This window comes from Prionailurus bengalensis, chromosome D4 (assembly GCF_016509475.1).
Source record: "Prionailurus bengalensis isolate Pbe53 chromosome D4, Fcat_Pben_1.1_paternal_pri, whole genome shotgun sequence".
Classification (NCBI taxonomy): domain Eukaryota; kingdom Metazoa; phylum Chordata; class Mammalia; order Carnivora; family Felidae; genus Prionailurus; species Prionailurus bengalensis.
Genome location: NC_057359.1, coordinates 10,653,783 through 10,679,041, shown reverse-complemented (window position 1 = coordinate 10,679,041; position 25,259 = coordinate 10,653,783). Strand labels below are relative to the sequence as shown.

The 25,259-nt window shown below is 45.3% G+C and overlaps 1 protein-coding gene across 5 annotated transcripts in view; it reads left to right on the top strand.

Annotated features, from left to right (window-relative positions):
* The window catches only part of DOCK8 (dedicator of cytokinesis 8), a 232,552-nt gene that overhangs the window by 109,437 nt on the left and 97,856 nt on the right, over positions 1-25,259 (top strand). For all 5 annotated transcript variants that reach the window (XM_043566150.1, XM_043566149.1, XM_043566151.1 and 2 more), the window contains 2 exons: positions 1,406-1,499; positions 2,255-2,417. In XM_043566150.1, coding sequence (XP_043422085.1) covers positions 1,406-1,499; positions 2,255-2,417 — 257 coding nt within the window. The remainder of the gene's footprint in view (positions 1-1,405; positions 1,500-2,254; positions 2,418-25,259) is intronic.

Genomic DNA, 25,259 nt, shown 5'->3' with positions numbered 1-25,259 from the left:
ATAGTAAGCACACTCCTTAATCCCCATCACCTACTTCACCCCTCCTCCCACCCCTCTCCCCTCTGGTAACCATCAGTTTGTTCTCTAGAGTTAAGAGTTTATGTCTTAGTTTTCCTCTCTCTATTTTCCCCCCTGTTTTCATTTGTTTCATTTCTTAAATTCCATGTGAATGAAATTGTGTGATATTTCTCTTTCTCTGACTGACTTTGCTTAGCATTGTTCTCTCTGACTCCATCCATGTTGTTGCAAATGGCAAGATTTCATTCTGTTTCATGGCTGCGTAACATTCCATTGTATATATATACCACATCTTCTTTATCCATTCATCTTTTGATCCACATCTTTTGATGTGCATTTCCCTGATGATGAGTGATGTTGAGCATCTTTTCATGTGTCTGTTGGCCATCTGGATGTCTTCTTCAGAGAAATGCCTGTTCATGTCTTCTGCCCATTTTTAAATTGGGTTAGTTGTTTCTTGGGTATTGAGTTGTGTCAGTTCTTTATATATTTTGGATACTAACCCTTTATCAGATATGTCATTTGGAAAGATCTTCTCCCATTCAGTATAGCTTGCCTTATAGTTTTGTTGATTGTTTTCTATCATTGTGCAGAAGCTTTTTATTTTAATATAGTCCTAAGAATTTGCTTTTATTTCCATAGCCTCAGGAAGCATTACCTAGAAAAATGTTGCTATGGCCAGTGTCAGTGAAATTACTACCTGTGCTTTCTTCGGGGATTTTTATGGTTTCAAGTCTCACATTTAGGTCTTTAATTTTAGTTTGCTTTTGTGTATGGTGTAAGAAAGTGGCCCAGTTTCATTCTTTTGCACTTAGCTGTCCAGTTTTCCCAACACCATTTGTTGAAGGGACTGTCTCTTTCCCATTGTATATTCATTCCTCCTTTGTTGAAGATGTATTGACCATAGAATTGTGGGTTTATTTCTGGGTTTTCTGGGTTTCTATTCTTTTTTTTTTTTTTAATTTTTTTTTCAACGTTTATTTATTTTTGGGACAGAGAGAGACGGAGCATGAACGGGGGAGGGGCAGAGAGAGAGGGAGACACAGAATCAGAAACAGGCTCCAGGCTCTGAGCCATCAGCCCAGAGCCTGACGCGGGGCTCAAACCCACGGACCGCGAGATCGTGACCTGGCTGAAGTCGGACGCTTAACCGACTGCGCCACCCAGGCGCCCCTCTGGGTTTCTATTCTATTCCATTGCTATATGGGTCTGAGAAGGAATATTTCACAAGAGGTTGAACTAAATTATTTCAGCATTGGCTGCAACCCTAATTTCTATGAAAGTGTGTTAGAATAAAACTTAAAGATCAAAATCTTCCTGGAAATCGTTGGCCCCTACCCGGAAGCCCATGGTGCATTCTTGCTAACCCTAACTTCTCGTTTTGCAGGAGGGGGATCGCCTTAGTGATGAAGACTTATTCAAGTTTTTGGCTGACTACAAAAGATCTTCCTCCTTACAGAGAAGAGTCAAGTCAATTCCAGGTATGGATGGCTTGTCTTTTCTTCTCTAGCTTTGCCAAAGCCACTTATGAGTAGACACATTACTTGTCTGATGCTACAGTTTATAAAATAATGTTTGCTAAATGAGATGTGGGATTTTGCCATAGGAGTTCAGAGTCTGACTTGGTCTATGTTTTTTGAAAATCTGTTTCTATTTCTATTTCTGTTTCTACTTGTCTTTCTATTTCTATTTTTACTTCTATTTCCGGAACATCATGCTCTAGATCTGGTGTCTCGGATAATCAGATAATTGAACAGAGGAGCCTCTTGATCAAATAAAATATTGTACGGAACTTGTAGTTTAAAAAGAAAAGTGAAAGTGAGCTGCCTTGGTAGAAGAGGAGAGCATCTTCCTTATTAGCAATTTGATAGTTCCTGAGGCACTTCTGCAGCACCCTGGGGTACCAGGGAACCCAGTTTGAAAACCACCAGTAGTCACGTGTGTGTGCGCTATTATAGTGTGGTAGCTTTGAAAGGAAGTTTAAAGATCCATTTCTACTCCATGTACAATTTCTTGCTTTTTAATTTCTAGAAACTGAATCTCAAAAGTGGTCATCGCATGATCTTTCTCCAACTATCAGAAATTAGCCGAGCATTCCAAAATTCTTACACTCCCACAACTTACCCCCTTTTTTTTTTTTTTTTTTTCATAAAAGAGATATAGTATAACGGTCTTTCTTGACTCCGGTGGAACATGACAGCGTCTTGACTGAAACAGTTCTGTTTTCCCTCTGTAGGCTTGCTCAGACTGGAAATTTCTCCAGCTCCAGAGATCATCAACTGCTGTCTGACTCCTGAAATGCTGCCAGTGAAACCTTTTCCTGAAAACCGGACGCGTCCCCACAAAGAGATTTTGGAATTTCCAATCCGGGAAGTCTATGTCCCCCATACTGTGTACAGGTAAGAAACTAAGGCTCGTGGAAAACCTTGGAACCCACATGTAGAGTTTTGTTTGGAGAATGTGTTCATTATCCTTCAACTGATCTTCTCAACTTCCTTAAGTTTGGGGGAAAATGAAATAGGATGCTTACATAACTACGGATAATTGTTAGATCAGTTTCTAAAAATGGTTTATCTAATTTTATTTAACAACATGTTACATCAGTCATAGTTGGAATTTGGGATTACAGTGGACATATTCCTTCCAGAAAGGAAATAATCCTGCTAGTCATTACCTTGGTATTTTATACATACAGAAGGACATATTAGGGAGACCAGTGTGACCAAAAATGTTCTCATTGTCTGAAAGAAAGCTTTTTAGCTCAAGACCAGCTCTGTCCAGTAATATTTATAGCAGTGATAGAAATCCTCATTACGTGTGCTCCCCAATACAATAGCCACTAATCACGTGTGGCTGTTCGGCATTTGAATTGGGCTGCGTGCAATGGAAGAATTGAAATTTTGATTTTATTTAACTTTATTAATTTCACTTTAAGTTCAAATGATTGCACGTGGCTGATGGCTACCATATTGGACATCACGGAACTAGACGGTAAAAACCTAACAAGTTAGGCTGCCTCGGTTTCTTAGAGTGCCTTCTCGGGGGGCTGGGGCGGGGAAGCTTGTCAACACACGTCTTCCAAAGCCATTGCTGCTCATATCTATCAGTTCTTATCTTGAGAAAAAAACTTAAATGCAGGGAAAAATGTTAGAACAGGTGCCTTTCCTCTACTGTCTAGAAATGACATTTGTTGTTTCTTGTATTTTATACACATACACATGTACATTCTTACTGGTTATATTGAAGCCTCCTTTATCCCCAGCCTCAAGTCCCAGACTTCTACCTTGCCTCCCAAATGCCGTTGTTAACCATGAACTTGGATGGGTTCTTTCCTCTATTTTCTCTGGTTTGAGACACACACCCATATACACACATGTACCTGTGAACCCTGAATGATATTATTCTTATATTCATTTTAAATGTACCTAAATAGCTTTATACTCTATGTTACCCTATACTTTCATACAGCAGTATGAATTTTCTTCTCTATTATTGTGGATTCATGAATTTTATTGATGTGGTGGGTTGCACTCCATTACAATCATTATCCTGTATAGTTACTCAGTTTGTCACACGTATCACCAAGGGGAAGTCCTTAACAGCTTGTGTTTTAGAAATATTAATATAGATTCATATAGCATTTATTTTTTAACGTCTATTGATTTTGAGAGAGTGTGCATGCACCTGCATGAGTGGGGAAGGGGCAGAGAGAGAATTAGAGACAGAATCCCAAGCAGGTTTTATATTGTCAGTGCAGAGCCCCATGTGGGGCTTGATCCCATGAACTGCGAGATCATGACCTGAGCTGAAATCAGGAATCAGAAGTTTAACCGACTGAGCCACCCAGGTGCCCCTATGTAGCATTTAGTCATTCTTTTTAACTGCTGTATAGTATTCCTTTGTGTGAAGATGCCATGTTTTACTTATCCATTTCCTGTTTTTCTATTAATACATACTTCTGGGGTTTTATTTTCCAATTTGGGGCTCTTACAAACCCTATGCAAGGTGAGAATTTTTGCGTTTGTCTCTCTGTGCACATGTGTGAAAGTGTCCCTAAGCAACGTCCCTTAAAGTGAAATTACTGGGTCACCAGTGATACACATTTTCAGCTTTTCTCATACTGCCCCTTGTTTCTAAAACTGTACCAGCGCACAATCCTTCCAGCAGGACAAGTGAGCTGATTCCCCAGACCCTCATGCGTATTTGCCAGTATGACGTGTGTGTATGTGGGACTGAATTTCAAAACTCACCCAATTCCCACCCCCACCCTCACATTTCTAGATGCGCAAAATTGAGACCCAGAGAAGGTGAGTGATTCATTGAGGCCGAAAATTACAGAAAGGAATATAAACAAGCATCCGGTCAGTTTGAAATGAGTCTCTTCATGGGGTGCCTAGTGGCTCAGTCGGCTAAGCGTCCGACTTCGGCTCAGGTCATGATCTCACGGTCCGTGAGTTCGAGCCCTGCATCAGGCTCCGGGCCGACAGCTCAGAGCCTGGAGCCTGCCTCCGATTCTGTGTCTCCCCCTCTCTCTGCCCCTCCCCTGCTCACACTCTGTCTCTCAAAAATGAATAAACATGAAAAAAAAAATGAGCCTCTTCCTTTCAGTACCAGTAAAGTCCACGCCGTCACTTCCCTACCTCATCCTTTCTAAAGCAGCTCTCCGTGGTCTTTTCTCATTCCCTACATACAAACCCAGCCCCAGTCCCTCTCCTTAGATAAGTATTTCTGGGTTAGTGGTTTCAGCTCCCCACTCCCTAGGGGGAGATGAAGGCATGAAAATGTTTGCTTGTGGAGGCTGTGTTTGTATCTTTTTTAGAAACTTTATCCTACCTTTGGAAAAGGAAATACTTGTGGCGGAATAAACTTGCATCAAATGAATTCTTAGCTTGTCCTCAGCACTCAATCACCCAGGGGAGGCATTCACAACTCTTTCTACTCCTTGCTGCAAACATGCTGCCTTAATGACATCACAGCGGGACTCAGAATGCATTAGTGCACCTGATGATTCAAGGGATGGAGGGGTACTAACCAGGACAAGTCCGGACAGATTTCTCTGAACCCGACTTGGCATCAGGAGAAACGGACCCGCAGGTGCCCAGTGAAGGCGCGCCAAGGCCAGCCCATTAGAAACCAGGTCTCTGGTTTTCCTTCAACGCCTTCTCTTGGCTCCGAGGCCGCCATACTTTCTAGTTTGTCTAAGGAAGGAGCGTTACAGTGAACTTGGCTCAGAACCTCTTAGTGGGGAAACATCAAGGGATTTGGAGAGCTTCTTGTCCAAATCTTGAGAGTGGTTTCAGTTAGGTTGGTCTTAGCAGCAACCCAGCCCTGGACGAATCTTCTCCCTTCCTGTATCTCCCTCCCATTTCACAAAATAGAAATGGAAGCCTCGGATTAGGTCTCAACAGCGGGTCAGATCAGGGAGTGGACTGTTGGCCTTTGCTGACCCACTCTTCTCATTTCTGTCAAAATCCGCAACCCCGCATCCCACCCCCGCCTTTTGTTGCTTCTCATCTCCTTATGCCTCAGGAAACTCACAACTTTGTGGCTTTTCTATCCCCTTCCCCTCTGGTCAAAGTGTCCCTAAGCAAGGATCTCTAAACCTGTTTACAGTATGGGATCAACAGTGGGTTTGTCCTAAAGCCTTATCTCTCCTGAGAGTCTTATCATGTAACAGGGACAGCAGTTTGTCCTTCTTTCCGAAAAGTTTTCCTTTGACTTAGTGGGATTCTGGATACCATCCTAAGGGTTTGGCATTGGGGAACTCGCCCTGTCGACATTGCTGTTTCCGGGTCTCTGATCCTGGTCACGGCTGCATCCATCTACCAAAATCAAACAAATGAAGATTAAAATTTCCAGAGCCGGTAAATTCAGGCATAATGCTTTGTTTTAGGGAGGGTTGACCCCATGAATTTGAAATAACGGCTTCGCTTGTCAAAGTTCGATCTACCTGGAACTTGGGGAGAGTGCGTCTTGTGGGTCAGGCAGGGAATGCCCGAAGGTATCACATCCAGCATTTGAATTTCAAATTTGTGTAATTTTCACCTAAACCGCAGAGCTCCCTTGGCGGAGGGAACTTTTACGTGGATCTCATGACAGGTGGAAATTTCCTGGCCTTGAATGTGAGTGGTGGCCAGAGGCACACATATTATAGGACTGTAATATGGGTGAGGCTTCTAGTGAACACCGTGTGAGTGGAACTCAGTAGAATTTATTTTTTTACCTGTCTTCAAGGAGCATCTGCCATGGAGCCTCAAACAGAATCAGTTTAGGATAGGCTGAAACTGACTTCCTGTCCTCAGTCCCCGCCCCCATCCTTCCTACCCCCTCGTTCAGGGTCACCACCTCGTCTGTTCTCTGTGGATGCCACCGTGGTGCCTCTGCCTTATTCAGATTGATTTCAGGAGGAATCTGCATGAACTGTAGGAGCACTACCCTGGGCTCCAGCAATATCCCCCTGAGCCAAAGCGGGTCGGTCACGTGTAAAATAAACATTCTAAGGGAGGAGGTGAACTTGGAGCCGGAAGTGCTATTCCCAGGAGCAGCTGGTGTCTTCCAGACCAGAGGCCTTGGCCCCCTGCGGGCCCCGTGCTCGGGTACAGGCGTGAAGGCTTGTCCCGCAAGCCTCGTTCCCTGCCACGGGCCCTTTGCAGAGTCGCCAGCAGGACAGTGATGATTGTGAAGAACATCGGGGAAAATGAGGTTGGTAAACAGGATTATCCAAATCTGAGTTTGGCACCCCTTTCTCCACGGCCAGATGAAGAGAGCACCAGTTGTTAGGCCAGAAACATGTTTGAGCCCACTCCTGGCTCATTTCCCAGGGACGCCCAGCAGCTGGTAACGGGGACACCAGCTGCTGCCTTCCGGTGGGGGCACGGGGGGGGGGGGGGGAGCAGGGCTGTCGCCAAGGCCCAGCGCGACCTTTCAGGACGTCTCCTTCTGCAGCCGCCACGGGGGTGTGTGCGGAGATCACAGGTGCTGAGGTTGTAATGAGCTTGTTAATCTCCTCGCCGTCCCTTTAGCTGGTGATTATATCAGAGAAAGCCACATAAAGTGCGTTTTCATCTCTTAGCCCGGCCCCCAGAAGCCTCTGAGGTCTTTTCATCCAATTAGCTGACTTGCAGCGGAGGACCGTGCTTGCCGAGAACAAGTGTATCAGTTAGAACATGATTTCTTTGATGGATAATGAGCTGTTTGCAGGCCTCCTCCTATTTAGCTGAATGTTCTCAGACCGGCCGTCTGCATTCCCAAGGTTCGCCTGATGTCTGGTTCAACAGGGAGGTGCCTCCCATATCACAGGGAGGGGGTCTGAAAACGACTGGCAGACCTGCGATGCACAGAGATACAAAGAAGGGCGTAGGAGAAATGTGGGAGCGGATCCTGCATGGGTGTCTGGAAGGTAAAATGCAGCGAATACGATTTATAAGGAAAGGAATGAACCAGAAGTAATTCTGGATGAGGTGGTCAGGAAGGAGCTGGGCCATGGTGAGTGGACGGTGTCCTTGAGAGAGACTTTTATTTGGTCCAGGGAAGGGGACTCCCAATCTGAGCTCAGCCGGCCGTACGTCCGGACTGGACGTTTTCAGCACTGTGTCTTGAGGCTGGGGGTGTCTCAGGCTCCACTGCGGGGAATTATTCTATGTGCCACCAAAGCAAGCACAGTGGGAAATTAATAACACAGTACCGGGGGCACCTGGATGGTTTGGTGGGTTAAGCGTCTGACTTCAGCTCAGGTCATGATCTCGTGGCTCACGAGTTCGAGCCCCGCGTCGGGCTCTATGCTGACAGCTCGGAGCCTGGAGTGTGTCTCCCTGTCTCTCTGCCCCTACCTTACTCACACTCTGTCTCTCTCAAAAATAAATATTTAAAAAATTTTTTAAAAAGTGCAAATGCCCAGCCCCCACGGGGAGACCCCCTGGAGAGGACCAGGCAACTTCATCCACCTGACTTGGGAAGCAATCCCAACATACCCTGGGGTATCAGGTGAGGTGAATTTGGCAAAGAGAAAGTCCTGGTTTATCAAGACGCTGCAACACAGCGGGAAACCTCTCCACATGGGGACAGTATTTTCACAGCATAGCCCAGATGCTTCCAGCACTCCAGCATTCCTGCTAATTAATAATTGGTGGTTTCTGATGTGATTGGCCCTGATGTAAATCACTATCAAACAATACCTTCCTTAAATAACTGTCGAAATGACAACTCCCTGTTCTTGTTTCTTGAGTCGTTTGAGTTTTACTTATTTTGGAACATGTAGCCTATTTTAATGGTTCTCAATTACTAAAGTACAAAAATGCAGAGTGAAAATTCTCTCACACTCCTAGCCATCCAATTGCCTGCCTTTGGGACACCCTTTTAAAGACGTGTGTGTGTATGTGTTTATATCTATTTGTTTTTATTCTCTTATTTACTCTATCAATATTGAGTACCTACAATGTGCCAGGCCCTGTTCTAAACACTGGAGAAATACTGGTGAACAAAATAGATGAAAATCGTGTAAATTCTACCGTTCAGTCCTGTTTTTGGCCCATGGAAACGACCATTGTTATTAGTATGCATCCTTCTGGAGAGAAACAGTATCTGTACGAGCCAATATAGCCCTGGTGTTCTTCCCTTCACAAGGGCAAGTATAGCAAAATCTTCACCCTGTTCTGTACCTCGATTTCTTGTTGAATACCGTATTGGGGAGAGCACTGCTGTGTGAATACATAGAACTGCCTCTTTTTTTTTTTTTTTTACAGCTGCACTGAGTCTCATTCAGATGGATCATGATTTATTTAGCCCATGATCCTGAGCATCTAAGATGTTGCCAATCTTTTGTAACAAATGATGTTACAGTGAAAACAAACCTTCTATAACTTTTCACACCTGTGCAAGCCTGTTTATTGGCTAAATTCCTGCTTGTCACCCTTTCAAGGGATCTTTAAAGAACTCTAGCAGAGTTCTTTAGCCTGAAAACCCAGTCCTTGGTTTTTACTAGTCTTAGCAAGCAGTTGCTTGTGGAATATGGGGTTTATTATAAACTAGCATTTCATTTGGAACAATAGTGCCACACAGGCAAAAAGCAAAGAGAATTCCTGATGCCTGAATTGTCCAGATACTTAAGTGCCCGTGCTTGACTTTGCTGTGGCAAGTTGGTCTGAAGAGTAAATTGGGAACACAGTCTCACCTTCCCGATGCCTTGCTCCAAAACTCGGGTGTCCTCCTCCTTTTTGGAATGAAAATCAGGAGGGAGCCAGTTAGCTAAGATGGCTTACCAACAAGTGCAAGTTTTGCAAAGCCAGCCTGCCACCACAACATTCAGCCACTTGGGGGCACAATTTGCTCACTTTCTAGGTGTAGACACATCTAGTTATTTTTTCCATTTCAAAGCAGATGGAGTCTTGATTTATTAAAGGAAAACACTCTTTTTGCTCTTGAAGCACAGGACCAAGAAAAACTGGAAAGGATCCCCATGTCCCGGAAGATGGCTATTGTCATTTTTTGCAGAGACAAGTATTCTAACCTGTCAACATCTGCCTTCTTTCCTTCGTCATGACCTTAGAAATCTGACATGTTTCGAATCACTATGTTGTGCATCTAAAACTTAGGTAACATCAGGTGTCCACTCTACTCAGAAAAAAATTCTTTTAAAGAAAGGACGTGAGGGAGACAGTAATGAACTAGTGTCACAGAGGGTTCTGTGTTCGGTAATGTCCCTGATGCCACATGTCACAGCCCCACATTTGTCCCTGGTTTATACTCCTTCCTTTTCTGTCCACTAAGTGTTAGTATGTGCGTCCTACTGAAAGATCCCATTCCGTGCACTGAACGACGGTGAAAGTCATTTTTCCTTTGGATCCTTCATACAGCGCTCGGCAGACAGGCTGGCACAGCGTCCTGTTTGGACACAGACGGGCAGCGTAAGGTGGATGGGGCAGAAGCATCAGGGAAATGGTAACGAGAGTGAGACCCATCTGGGCCCACATTTGATGATGATGATGATGGTGATGTTGAGCAGTCAGCCCAGATTAGAAGGAGCCTCCTAAAATTCGAAAAGCCTGGTTTCTTTGATTTCTAGACTCTTGTTATTTCTTTTATTATTATTTTCACATGCGTTCTTGGAAGTGGCTTGTCCTCTGATGACGTATCCTTCAGAGAATTGTTCCCTCTTACTTCCTGCATCGTGCAGGGGGACCGTGCAGGGGGAAACATCTTCCCTCCTCTGTAGCTTTTTCACCCTCAGTTCTGACTTTGTTGTGTACTTGATACATGATCTAAAGGTACAGGTTCATCCACTCTCCACCAGACGTGTTTGGCCATCTCTAAAGCAGAGGTATTTAAAAAAAAAATTATTTACGTTTATTTATTTTTGAGAGAGAGAGAGACAGGGTGTGAACGGGGGAGGGGCAGAGAGAGGGAGACCCAGAATCTGAAGCAGGCTCCGGGCTCTGAGCTGTCAGCACAGAGCCCGACACGGGGCTTGAACTAATGAATGCTGAGATCATGATCTGAGCCGAAGGCAGCCGCTTAACCTGATTGAGCCACCCAGGGACCCCTAAAGCAGAGGTATTTTAACAACCCTCCATGATGATGGACGTCCTGCGCTTTCTGGGCCTCAGACCTCACCCTTGGCCTTTCTCAGCAGAAGTCACAATGCCCTGAGGCCAAATATTAGACGCTGTGTTAGGGTCTTCCCAGGGGACAACGTGGGTACCGGTTGGGACAAGGCTGGCTAGCCCCATAACACAAAGTGAAATATATTTTATTTCAAATTTTACTGATTTAGATTCAGCTATTTACTGATAGGTAAGCAGGGAAGGACTGAGTGTTCCAGTGTAATGTAATTTTTGAAAATTATACAGTCGGATTTCATGGATATTTACCACTGAGAAAATGAATTTCACGTACCCACCAACCTAAATACCAAAAAGGTTATAAAACCAAAAATGTGCCCGTTCCACCTCATTTGTTTTATGTTCTTTGTTTGACAACCTTCAGGAGGTAAACTGGGATCCATGCAGCTGTGTAGAAATAGCCATCTTCTAGTTCACTAAGGATGACAGTCGAGGAATTCAACTTCCTGGCTCATTTGAATGGTTTTAAAGAGATTTCCGTGCCTCGGGCTAAAAATTAGACATTTAGCAATAAGAACATCTCAAAGCTGATGTCTCAGTTTTTCCTAGAGTTTCTTTTTTCTGTTTAATTAACTTATTTATTTTGAGGGGCGAGGGGCAGAGAGATAGGGACAGGTAATCCCAAGAAGGCTCTACGTAGACAGATCCCAGGAACGATGAGATGGTGACTTGAGCCGAAAGGAAGAGCCAGTGGCTTAACCTGCTGAGCTGCCCAGGTGCCCGAGTTTCAGGTTTTAAAACCTTCACACCTGTGCTTCCTTTTGGCCCTGGTCACTTTTTTTTTTTTAATTTTTTTTTAACGTTTATTTATTTTTGAGACAGGGAGAGACAGAGCATGAACCAGGGAGGGTGAGAGAGAGAGGGAGACACAGAATCTGAAACAGGCTCCAGGCTCTGAGCTGTCAGCACAGAGCCTAACGTGGGGCTCGAACTCATGGACCGTGAGATCATGACCTGAGCCGAAGTCGGACGCTTAACTGACTGAGCCACCTAGGCGCCCCTGGCCACTTTCTTCTTGAGGGTGACATGGGTGGTGTTTTTTCTCTCATCAGGGTCCCAAGACCAGTGCAACAGCCTTTCTGAGATCCCTTCTTGGGTCCAAAGACAGGAAGCAGACCAGTTTCTTCATCCTGTGGCTAGATTTACATCACTGCCATCTCGGGCTGCCAGTTCACACCCCCATGGGGGGACACACACACACACACACACACACACACACACACACACTGTACTCCATTTCACCTTTGAGAAAATTGAGAAAGAGACAAACCCAGAAACCTTGGCTCCTCCCACGCTCGGAGTTCTGTTCTCTCTTGTCCTCATGCATCACTAGCCTTTACGTATCCCGGTTGCAAAACTTTTTACTTCACCATCGTTGAGCCGCATGCTGCCAAAGGACACATCACCCAGGACACTTGGGTGCTGCTGTAATTCTCCCATAACATCAGTGAGACGTTCCTAGTGAGGAGAGGAAGAGGGAAGGGAGGTGATCCGTTCTCCTGGGATGGACTTTCTCCCGCTGTCCTCACCAGCCAACCCACGCATGGCGGAGTGGATTGACCGATGGCTGCTTTTGCTTTTGTAAAGAACAGACATCAAATTAGTGGTCTGTCCTGGCTTTGTGAAAAAGCAAACCGAGAACACTCAGGCTCCCCAGGCCCCCTTCCAGCCAATATTTTGACACCGGTAAAACTTCGTTGAGACCAAACCTGAGGAGCAACTTTAATGGGGACAAGTGGGAGGAAGTGTCTTTACCAAACAGGACCATTCAGCCTGGAGGGAGGCTTCTGTGGTGCCAAGGAAAAGTACCCATGATCACAGTCAAGAGACTCTCGGTTTCCTCATCTGTGAAATGGGATACCTCTGGGATACTTGGGGAGATGAATAGAGACTTTGCGCATGAACGTGCTTTGTGAAATGTAAACCGCTCTACAATACGCCTCTTAATTGTTTTACTTGTGTTAAGTGTTTGCGTTTAACCTGATCGTAAACTCCTTGAGGGTAGTACGTTGCTCCCTGATTCAGGACCTAACGCTGTTTATGCAAGTGGTGGAACCCGCTTGCTCCCTAAATGCTTTTGGTACTGACATGTGGGAGGGGTAGAGGCAGATTGGTTTTTAGCTGATTCGCCGATATTTTGCTCTGGTTGGTGGCATCTGGGAGCCAGCTGCGTCCCTTATGTCTCTAGCGCCCCGATTATCTCCTCTGCAAGGCACTGGTATAGCCAGGGTGACTTCCCCAGCTTGCCTTGTGTGGTCTGTCTCTGAGATTCAACTCCAAGCAGGTGCCCGGGGAAGGCATGACTCTCATGGGAAGGTGTTTTGATGCGATCTCGTCATTGGGGATTGGATTGGACCTACCACTTGGATTGGAAGACATCAGTCTTCCCATAGTCTTGTTTCAGAAGGTTAGCCCTGGTCTTGTGAAGGTCAGGAGAGCAGACAGTTGATGACTAACTTTGATACTATTACGGCTGGAAAAGAGGCCCTATTTCTCTTGTGCCCCTGGAGGGGCTCCTTTCTCACCAATCATCGAAAATGAAAGATGGTCTGCAGTTCTTTTAAATGCCGCGAAGCTGGCATTGAAACCGCCCATTGGTAACTCACGTAAAATTTTTTGATATTCCTATTGTTTTCTTCACGGTTTTTCTTCCCTGGTCCTGGAATTCAGGCCAGGCCGTATTTGATGAGTTAGATTCTGTGCGGATGACATAGCAGACTGTGAGTTTTTAGGATTTACTCAGCAGGCAGGGCCACGTTCAGCGAATGGCATTGACAGAGTGGAATAGAGGGGGGGCTTGTGAAGGGTGGAAAGTTTCCCTCGTGATGTCCAGGGTCTGTTGACGCATCAGGACGGGATGGTAGGCACGCTGTCTGGTAAAGATATTCCAACCAAAGTTCCCGGCCAGCTCGCTAGCGATAGTGAGTGTCAGGCGAACCCTTTCTTTTTGCACGGTACCCATGTAGAGCTTTCCCTGTGAGGATCAGGAACTTGCCAGAAATTTAGCATTTACCTAATACGTGATTCTGTAGACATGTCAGCACCTCCCAGCAGTTTCCCTGCTTGATTCGAGGATATTGGGTGTGTGTGGCCATTTGTAGAAGTCGTGGAGGAAGACACCTGCAGCGGGAGTGATGTTTGATGTTGCTAAGTGTGAACCCCAAGGCGGGTCTGGGGCAGAGGTGGGTGAGGGAGGCCAGACGCACAGCTCTGGAGGTGGTACCTCCAAAGTCTTTGAGACCCCTACGTGTCCCTCCGAGGTCGCTGATTTTTCCAGGGACTGTGGTAGCTGGTGTTGTCACAGAATCGCTGTAGTACTGAGCACAACGCCACCACAACAGACAAACAGGAGCGGGCCACCTGCTGATTTCATGAGGTCTCGAGTGTCTTCTCCCAGAGTCACGTTGAAAGGAGCCCAAACTCTGGCCTGAGAATCCGTGTCTCTGGCCAGCAGCCAACGTGCTGACTCTGTGTGTCTCCAGGGCAAGGAGAGGTGCAGCCCATGACAATGACAGTTACTCCAGCCCTCCTAGTGGTCTGGGGGTGGGCACAGACCATCACACTGGTGATGAGCCTGGGGATTGAGAACTCCTCCCTACCCTCCCTCCTCACCCCTGCCACGGAGCACCATACCTGTCCTTTGAAAAGCTTGCACACCTAGCAGAACAGGTCTCTTTTGAATGATGTTGACACGTTCACCTGGCCACTATGCTGGGGCCACCTGCCACATGCCAGGCACCGTGCTTGGTGCTGAAAGAGACCAGGAGTGACGCCTCTCTTTGGAGGCATAGCCCGGGTCTCCTAAGAGACACCGGAACCACTTACAAAAATGCCAACCCGCTGACAGCCATGCATGCAACTTTGTCCTACAGCCACCTTGAAATATTTGTAAGTTCCCCCACCTCCAAAACCCAGACAAGCCTCCTCTCTCCCAAGCACCCAAAGCAGGTGTGTGTTTATAGAGGGAGCTGGGGGGGGGGGCACTGGGACGATTTATGTCTTCGTACACCCACCATTTCTCCCAACTGCATTACTTTCTTCCCCCACCCAAACCAAGGGATCTGACAATATTAAAACCCATCAGAGGGTGCCTGGGTGGCTGAGTCCATTGGGTGTCCAACTTCGACTCAGGTCATGATCTCACGGTCCGTGAGTTTGAGCCCCGCGTTGGGCTCTGTGCTGACAGCTCAGAGCCTGGAGCCTGCTTCGGATTCTCCCTCTCTCTCTGTCCCTCCCCCATGCAAGCTCGCTCTCTCGCTCTCTCTCTCTCTCTCTCTCTCTCTCTCTCTGTCTTAAAAATAAATAAACATTAAAAAAAAACATCAGGAATGATACAGCAAGTGTTTTAATGAAAAGTATTGACTTACTCACAGGCTGGGATTTTTTGTTTTCTTTTTCAAGGGGTGGGGAACTAAATAAAGTCTCTGCCCCAAACCAAAGGAAAAAATAAAAAAATCAGTTGTAGCCACAGCAGAGACTGGAAATTTTCTGGTATGTGTATGTATTTTTGTCAGCTGGGCAGATTTGTTCTAGGAAAGTATGTGCAAAGCCTGGAAAAAATGTGCTCCTTCTGTGCTTTCAAAGAACATACAAGTTGGTTCATGTTCATCAGCCACGTGACAGTCCTGTCTGGTGGTCTCCTAAAAAAATGCAGCCCGGTCCAGATTTTGCCTCAAAACAGTCTTTAAAACCTGAATGTTAAGGCTTTTACAAAGCCAAAGATTATTGAAATGTTTGTTCTGTTTTTAGTTGGGGAAGCTTTCATTAAAAATTTGCTGTGTTAGGGAAGAAGGAAGGATGTTTGTGGTCAGTACTTCTGGGCATTCTTCTTACCTTTGACCCGACCTGTCACAGCCTGCTGAAGAGACATTAATTAATTCAGGTAATGGAATCAGAAGTAGACCCAAACAAAAATTACTGATATGTTTATTTATTTTTAATTTTTTTTAAATATTTATTTATTTTTGAGAGAGAGAGACAGAGAGAGCATGAGTTGGGGAGGGGCAGAGAGAGAGGGAGACACAGAATGTGAAGCAGACTCCAGGCTCCGAGCTGTCAGCACAGAGCCCGACACGGGGCTCGAACCCATGAACCGTGAGATCATGACCTGAGCCGAAATCAGACGCTCAACCAACTGGGCCACCCAGGCATCCCTGATTTATGATGTTAGTAATTCTCTAATTTTTATCCTTAGTTGGAGATTAGATTGATGCCAAAAAGGCTCTTTCAATATTAAGAACCTTATCTGATAGGTCGTCATTATGTTATATTCTTTAGGCCAGGAGGATAACACTGAGATCCAGTCAAGAGGCAGAAATTTTATAAGGTGTAAAGCAATGTTTAAAGGAATCACATGTTTGGGGCACCTGGGTGGCTCAGTCGGTTGAGCATCTGACTTTGGCTCAGGTCATGATCTCACAGTTTGTGGGTTCGAGCCCCGCGTCAGGCTCTGTGCTGACAGCTCAGAGCCTGGAGCCTGCTTTGGATTCTGTGTGTGTGTCTCTGTCTCTGCCCCTAACCCACTCGCATTCTGTCTCTGTCTCCCTCAAAAATAAATAAACATTAAGAAAAAATTAAAAAAATAAATAAAGGAATCATGTGTTTAAATGTCAGCAAATACCTGACCTATGCTTTTTAAAACCATATGTTGTCTATTGCTGCAGCTTTGCAGCATGAATCAACAAACAGGGGCTCATGGGTGGCTCAGTCGGTTAAGCGTATGAGTCCTGATTTCAGCTCAGGTCATGTCTCACGGTTTGTGAGATTGAGCCCCACTTCGGGCTCTGCATTGACAGTGAGGAGCCTGCTTGGGATTCTTTCTCCCTCTCGATGCCTCTGCATCCCCCCACCACCTCTCCCTCTCAAAATAAATAAAAAAACATTTTTTTAAAAAAATCAACAGGCACTTATGATGTCACAGTCCATGTGGTTTGTCCAGGTGTGGCTTAGCTGGGTGTCGCTGACTCTGGGCTCTCAAAGGCCACAGTCAAGATGGCAGCTAAGGCTGCGGTGGCTCCATGAGTCAACTAGGGAAGGATTCGCTTCCACGCTCACTCGTGTGGTTGTTGACAGGATTCAGTTCCTCTTGGATTGTAAAGGCTTTAGTTCCTCGCTAGCTATTGGCAAGGGGCCTCCTTGAATATTTCACTGTGTTGGTCTCTCCATGGGGCAGCTTAACAACATGGCAATTGGCTTCCTCAGAATAGGCAGGAGAGAGGTTCTGTGTGTAAGCAAGACAGAAGCCAGAGTCTTTATGTAAAACTGACCTCCAAAGTGACATCCTGTGACTTCTGCTGTGTTCTCTTGGTTAGAAACAAGTCACTGGGTCCAGCCCACACTCAAGGGGAGGGTATTATGCAGGGCAAGAATACCAGGAGGCAGGGGTTCCTGGGAGCCATCTTGGAAGCCACTACCCCAGTTTGGAACCAACTACAAAAGCTGGGGTGCTCCAGTTGTGTGAATTTAAAGGAGTCTAAAGAGGTAGAAAGAGGAGTGACAGAGGGCGGAGTACCCCTGTGGATGCTGAGGACACCACTTGCCGTGGAGAATCTTCCGGTCAGCCTGGTATGTTTCCAGGACATCTGCAATACATCGCTCCCTAGTAGAAAAACAACCACTTCTTGACAGATCCTCAAAGGTGAGAAGAGTCTCCACGCCTGCCCCTCAGTAACCCACACTCCAAAAAACAAGTCCGCAATATAGAAAGAAAAAAAAATTTTTTGTTACGGGGTTTAAAACCAATAATCCCAAGTTTTCTTAGAATCGGTAGTGAGGAATAACCTGAAGCTATACATACGAGGGAGCGTGTTCACTTTTCTGCTTGCCCGGTATGCCAGCACCTCACCCCCACCCTCCCTCACACCCCACCATGCTCTCACCTCCCAAGCATCTGTGAATCTGTGTACTTCTAAAATCTATATCAAGTCCTCTGGGTGAAGTGGTAAATGTAAGTGTGGAAGGGTGAGCTGTGCACGAGGTCTGACATGTATACTGCCAAAGTAGTTCAGTTCCAATCCCTCCCGTGTAGATAACATACATTCTTATTAAACATTTTCTAGTCATCCAAAAAAAAGAAGAAGAAGAAAAGAAATCATTGAAAATAGGGGTCTAATGGGCGCCTGGGTGGCGCAGTCCGTTAAGCGTCCAACTTCAGCCAGGTCACAATCTCGCAGTTCGTGAGTTCGAGCCCTGCGTCGGGCTCTGGGCTGATGGCTCAGAGCCTGGAGCCTGTTTCCGATTCTGTGTCTCCCTCTCTCTCTGACCCTCCCCCGTTCATGCTCTGTCTCTCTCTCTGTCCCAAAAATAAATAAACGTTAAAAAAAAAATTTTTTTTAAAAAAAAGAAAATAGGGGTCTAATAAACCAACTGGGGGCTTGATCTATTCAACACATTTCTGAGCCCCCCCATGGGGGAGTCACAATGAATATCCAAACAACAGACCTGAAAACCACATCCTGGGTCCCGTGGGGGTAGCTGGGAGTTGGGAGAGATGCGGTTATCCAGTAAATGTTTTGACTGTTTTGTCAGGGTCAAGTTAAGAAGGTTTTAGGATTAAAAAAAAATATGTGGAATAAAAAAATTTGGATTTGGGACCTTTCTGTGTTTTGTCACTCCTTTTCATGTGAAGGATCCAGATCCGGATCCAGCTTCACGATTAATAATGACCCCCTGTTCCTTTCCATCCCCTGTCTCCACTCACACCGACAGTCCATAAATCCAGCCTCTTTGTAAGGAGGAAAGGAATCAAGAAAATGAATTCATACAAAGGTGGGAGTGGATGATGTTTAAACCTCTTAATATTTGAAATCTAAGCAGTGTTTCAAAAAAAAATATTTGGTAACATGGATATCTTAATTGGTAAAATTTCATTTAGCTCAACAAAGTATGGCTTAAAAAAATATTTCAAGCAAGCTTGCAGAGAGATTTACTTTTTTCCTAAAGCAGTCAGTTTTCCCAAGCAGGTTTCAAATTTTTATGTGTATTTATGATTCTTTTCAAAGGAAATCTGGTCCAGATAAGACTTGAGATTGTAAATGTCCCAACTTTCCCTTGAGTCTTGTACTGTTGAAAACTAGTTGACTTTTTTTTTAAGTTTATTTCTTTTGAGAGAGAGAGAGAGGGAGAGAGAGACTCCCAAGCAGGCCCCATGCTGTCAGTGCACAGCCTGGCATGGGTCTCGAACCTACAAATGGTGAGAACGTGACCTGAGCCGGAATCAAGAGTCAGATGCTCAACTGACTGAGCCACCGGGTGCCCCAAAACTCTAATTGACTTTTCTTTTTTTTTTAAGTGTTTATTTTTGAGAGAGAGAGAGAGAGCATGAGCAGGGGAGGGGCAGACAAAGAGACACACACAGAAACTGAAGCAGGCTCCAGGCTCCAAGCTGTCAGCACAGAGCCCAACACAGTGCCAGAACCCATGAACTGGGAGGTCATGATCTGAGCCGAAGTTGGACATTTAACTGACTGAGCCACCCAGGTGCCCGTCTAGTTGACTTTTTTTTTCTTTTTTTTTTTTAAGTGTGTTTATTTTTGACAGAGGGAGAGAGAGAGACAGAGCATGAGTGGGGGAGGGGCAGAGAGAGAAGGAGACACAGAATCTGAAGCAGGCTCCAGGCTCTGAGCTGTCAGCACAGAGCCCGACGTGGGGCTCGAACTCACAGACCGCGAGATCATGACCTGAGCCGAAGTCGGATGCTCAACCAAATGAGCCATCCAGGCGCCCCTAGTTGACTTTTCTTAAACAAGTAACTGTTTAAGTGCTCACGTGCATTCACATGTGTCTAAAAGGTGGCATTCTCTTGGCCCCAGCTTGAAGTCCTGCTTTATTTATTAAGAGTGCTGGTTTTCCAAACTCTCACTTAAGAGGAACTTTATGAATCATAAAAATAAGGAATAGGATTGATGTAATAGGAAAGGTGCTCTACAAATGTCATAGGAGCTGTGTCTAGTTCATGTTCAAAGACAATGTAATAAAAGTTCTGGGGGCGCCTGGGTGGCGCAGTCGGTTAAGCGTCCGACTTCAGCCAGGTCACGATCTCGCGGTCCGTGAGTTCGAGCCCCGCGTCAGGCTCTGGGCTGATGGCTCGGAGCCTGGAGCCTGTTTCTGATTCTTTGTCTCCCTCTCTCTCTGCCCCTCCCCCATTCATGCTCTGTCTCTCTCTGTCCCAAAAATAAATAAACGTTGAAAAAAAATTAAAAAAAAAAAAGTTCTGTATAAAGACACCATATGTGGTGCTCAAACTATAGTTCATCAGTTGAGAAAACATGGACGTTCCTTACCCCTACCCCCATCTTGAAAAGTGCTATGGTAAGAGTTACTGGAGTTCACTGTTGTTTTGCTTTGTTTTTCCCTCTCTCTTGTTTTCTGTTTTTGAGCACTTTTTTTTTTTTTTTTTTTTTTTTTTTTAAAGCATAACAGGACCATAGAGAGAGAATGCTGGGTCATTTATTGCAGTGTTTCTAAACAATTGGGTAACATTGTGTCTCTGGCCTCTTAACTGCATTTGCTTTTTGTAGGGCTGGGGGGTAGGGGTCCCCAAAGTTCAGAATGCGGTCCCAGCGCGTATACAAAACATTGCGGCCTGGCCTCCTGAGCTCGGCGGTTACTGAGGGACGAGCTCGTGATGCCATCCCCAGCGCCTCCTTCGAATCCTGTGCGGTTTCCCAGGGCAGGTGGCCTCGTGTGGGCTCTGACTGGGGGCCCCAGGACAGAGCCTTTGACAGTCCCTTTCTCTCTCTCTGAATTCTGAAGCTGGAGCGTGCCCTGCATCCTACACGTGAGGGTTTTCCTTTCCACCTTCCATGGACCCCTTTGTAAATTTGTGCTTCGATCTAACCTTAAGTATTAGACACAGAAACAAACGCAGGTCATGGCGTGAGACCGTAGAATGTGAAGACAGGACATGGAAAATGCCTCATTTTTATGCATTTATTTATAAACCTCATTGTAAAAATAATTTGGGGCAGCTTAAGGGGGCTGTATAGCAAGGATAAAATTTCTGAGTAGAAGGTAAATAAGGAGAGGGCAATCAATGTAAATCTGGGTAAGGTTAATACCAGGACATATCTTAATGTCTTCGGCAGTCCCTTAAAAAGTTAGCTGCACATTTGACCTCTTGCTTCCTGGCAGCCAAGCAAAAACACAACATCAACAAAGGGAAACATGATGAACTACAGGATTCATATTTCTGACAAATGAAAAACACACCAGTTCTCTTGGATCCGTGCTGCTCGAACTTGAATGTGCGTTTGAATCATCTGGGGTGTTGTTAAAATGCAGGTTCTGATTCAGCAGGTCTGTGACGTCCTAACTGGCTCCCGGGTGGTGCCCATGCGGGCGCTTTGCTCCTCCCAGGACGTCCTTTGAGTCACAGAGCCTTAGCTCCCTCATAAGCACGTATTTACAAAGCATGCCGCCGCTTAAAACGTTAGGTTTGCAGGTTTCCTAGGTAATTCTAGGCTATAGCAAATATTGAGCTCTCAGATTTCTGACTCCAATTTGCTCTTGATGTATTTCAAACATCAAAACCTCCAATAGCAAGGGACAGGACCCACCCTCCAAAGCTAACTGTATTATTTCATGCCTTAAAAAAAAAAAAAAAAAAAACTTACCGTTTGGGCGAACATTCTTCTGCCCTTGTAAATAATAAATTAGAAGACTACTTTATAATAAAGTTCTGGTCAGTCTGTGGACCGAAGAGACATTTGCTGCTGTTCTTAGAAATAGTGATGGTTATATGCACTGGGTCTGGCCTCAGGGCACCTGGATCTGATTCCCACTGTGCCTTTTGCTGTTACCTCGGGCAGATTACACATCCTCCCTGTGCCTCTGTTTTATCATCTGCTAAGTGAAGTTGGGTCAAATACTGTTAGCTGTTTTTGTTATTACATTTAAGACATATTTTCCTGGCAGTGAAATGTGAATGATAAATAAAACCACAGCTGCTCATCTGGCACGACCACCTTAAAAGAATGTATCTAGATTCGCAATTTCCTTTGGAAGGTTTGAGTAAGTCGCAGACAACTTTAAGATCACCGATATTAACAGGCGCTTGAATTTCGTCCTGTTAGAATCAAAGTCAGTTGCTAACACATTACTAAAAGGAGTGAGAGCCCCCAACCTTTCCCCGTAGTTTTCAAATGAGGGCATCTCATTTATGCAGGCGGTTTTGCTGTATTTCCACGTCAGCAAATAGTTCATCGATTCTTTGGCTCTGTCTTTGCAAAAAGGGCTAGAGTTATTTTTTAAGTTTATTTATTTATTTTGAAAGAGAGAAAGCGCACAACTAGGGAAGGGGCAGAGAGAGAGTGAGAGTGAGAGAGAGAGAGAGAGAGAGAGAGAGTGTGTCAGGCTCCCAAGCAGGCTCCACACCACCAGTGCAAAGCCTGATGCGGGAGCTCAAACTCACAAACTGTGAGATCGTGACCTGAGCTGAAGTCAGACTCTTAACTGACTGAGCCACCCAGGTGCCTCAGAAAGGAAGTTTTTAAACACAAGAAAAGAAAAAGAAATACTTTGAAATTACCAAAGTAGGGTGAGCATGGTTATGGAGGAAACTGGAGAGCTTTTTATGCAGTATGTTTCAGTGTGTTGTATCAGGAGAGCCGGGTACTAATTTACCACCCCATCTACTTCAGCCTGTATTGCTAGTGGTCCTCTGGGAAACAACACATGGGTCTCAAGCTTTAGGAGCGCTAATAAAATAGCAAAACTGATTTTGCTGGCATTTTATTCTCCCTCTACTGCATATCCGTAGCCAAGATCCTTTTAAGGTCTCCCTAAACCTGAAGCACCTGACCACGTGTTATTTAAAACATACTGAGATCGGGGTGCCTGGGTGGCTCGGTCAGTTAAGGGTCCAGCTTTAGCTCAGGTCGTGATCTTGCGGTTCATGAGCCTGAGCCCCACATCGGGCTGTCTGCTGTCAGTGTGGAGCCTGCTTGGGATCCTCTGTCTCCCTCTCTCTGCCCATCCCCCCTCTCAAAAATAAACGTTAAAAAATTAAAAAGAATATATTGAGATGCATGTACTTCCCCATTTGTTATATATATATATATATATATATATATAGTCTGCAAAGTATGGGAAAATTTTTTCACCTCTAGGTTAAACTCAGTAGAGTTGCCATTGATGAACTGACAAAATGTTATACGTAGTAAGCAGTTGATTTTATTTATTTTAACAAAGCTGATCTCACTACGATGCCTCCACTCGGCTTTTCTTTTTCTTTGCAATTTTTTTAAATGTTTATTTATTTTTGAGAGAGACACAGAGTGTGAGCAGGGGAGGGGCAGAGAGAGAGGGAGACACAGAATCCGGAGCAGGCTCCAGGCTCTGAGCTGTCAGCACAGAGCCCAATGCGGGACTTGAACCCACAAACCACGAGATCATGACCTGAATTGAAGTCGCTTAAGCAACTGAGCCACCCAGGCGCCCCCAAGTAAGCACTGAGTTTTGGAATCATGCAGCACCTGGCTGGCTTAGTCAGAAGAGTGTGCAACTCTTGATCTCTGGGTCGTGAGTTTGAGCCCCATGCTGGAGGTAGAGATTACTTAAATACATTTAAAAAATAGTAAAATGAATAAAATCATTAATTGTGATTTTGAGATTTTACTTTTCATATTTTGGAGCTAATAATGTTGGAGGCCTCAGACATTTTCATGAAACCCTAAGATGTTCCTCAATCTTGGGCTCCCGCCTGTCATCCTGAGGGGAAAGTGGCCGTGCCCACAAGCCAGTCCCAGTCCTTGGCATGAAGTCATCATTGCTGCACATGTGGAAGGAAATAGATGCCAGTTGGAACTGGAGGAGAGCTCCCTCATAAAGAGCATTTTATCCTTTGCTGGGGGGCTGTGAGGAGGCGGGGAGAAGGTTTATCATAGACATGGAGAAAGAAAGAAAGCAAGGGGGAGCTAAAAAAAAAAAAGAGGTGCACACACACAGATTGAAGATAGACAGAGACAGAGAGACGTTGAAAGATGGAGAGAGAAACCTGGAGAGATGGACCGGTTCCCTAAGTAACGTATACTGAGGCCTCAGCCCTGAAGAGTGTTGGTGGTTGCCCGCTAAAGCGCACTCAGCTGATGCCATCTTGATAGGAAGACCATCTTCAGTGACATCTGCGTTTACAGCTGACAAAGCACTTCTCAGGGGTTAGTGCATTGGAGACTCATCTCCAACCTTTTTCTTACAGGTGAGGAAATAGACTTGTCCACCTTACACTGAGAGAGCATTCTCTAGTTTTTTAAAGGACATTTCCACCCCTCTCTCATTTGGTAAGGACCACTGAGCACAGGTCTCCGTCGAGGCCCATCTTCCCTGGCATAAAAGCAGCTTAAATTTTGGGTATTACTGATCTTCAAAAGAAGGTGGGGACAACTCCAGTCACAAAATCAGCAACCTAAAAATTTTCTTTTAGATTTATTTTTTAAGAGAGAGCACGAGCAGGGGAGGGGCAGAGAGAGAGGGAGACACAGAATCTGAAGCCGGCTCCAGGCTCTGAGCTGTCAGCACAGAGCCTGACACGGGGCTCAGACCCACAAAGTGTGAGATCATGACCTGAGCCAAAGTCGGACACCCAACCGACTGAGCTACCCAGGCACCCCACCCCCTCCTTTTTTTTTAAAAGTATGTACTTGATATTACTACTTTGTTATAAGTTCTATTCTGAAATAACAGAAAGAAAACCAAAATGGACACCAATTCCATTTCTAAATCAAATTGCTTTTTTTACTTCCCCGTTATCATCTATTACACCTCACCCTTTGTGCCTATTCAGTTTCTGGATATTTACAGCCTTGTCCTAGGTAAAATTTTATATTCTGAATTCTCATGCCAACATTGTTCAAGGAGGATGAGCCAATGAACGCACTTCAGGCTCACTTTCAAAGAGACACAGGAGAAGCACCAAGGACTGTTTGACCTTGAACCTTGATCCTCTTTAGGATTTCCAAGATCCTGTAAGTAAAATATTCTCAGAGTCTAGAAGGCTAGGTTTCTGGCTTTATGACATGACCAGGTGGTCCTCCATCCATTCCTTTGGGAGGAAGTGACACATTTTTTTTATTCCAAACATAGTTTGGGTTGCCATTCTCAGCAATGGAAGATACGTAAGCAGTCATGCCACAAAGGGTTACTCTGTACCACTGCTCTTTTTAACCAGGTTTTTTCTTTTTTTTTTTAATGTTTATTTTTTTTTATTTTGAGAGAGCACGTGCGAGCAGGAGAGGGGTAGAGAGGGGGGAGAGGGAGAGAAAGAATGCCAAGCCGGCTTCATGCTGCTAGCACAGAGCCTGACTCGGCGCTCGATCTCACCAACCGTGAGATCATGACCTGAGCTGAAACTAAGAGACGCTTAACCGACTGAGCCTCCCAGGCACCCCTTAACTAGGTGTTTTCATAGGAGGCATAGCCCCAACTTGTTGATTCTTACCTCGTGGCTTATTTTCCAATCTGTCAAAATCGCAGTCAACACAGATTATCACCAAGGATCCACTCACCACGACACCGTCCACCACTGTTGTCAGCCGAACCCCCCCTCCGTGAAAATTGCAGCCTCCTCCCTCTCCCGCTCCAGCAACTTTAGCTTCTTGTCGCCTCTCTCCGTGCCTCACACACCTGGAA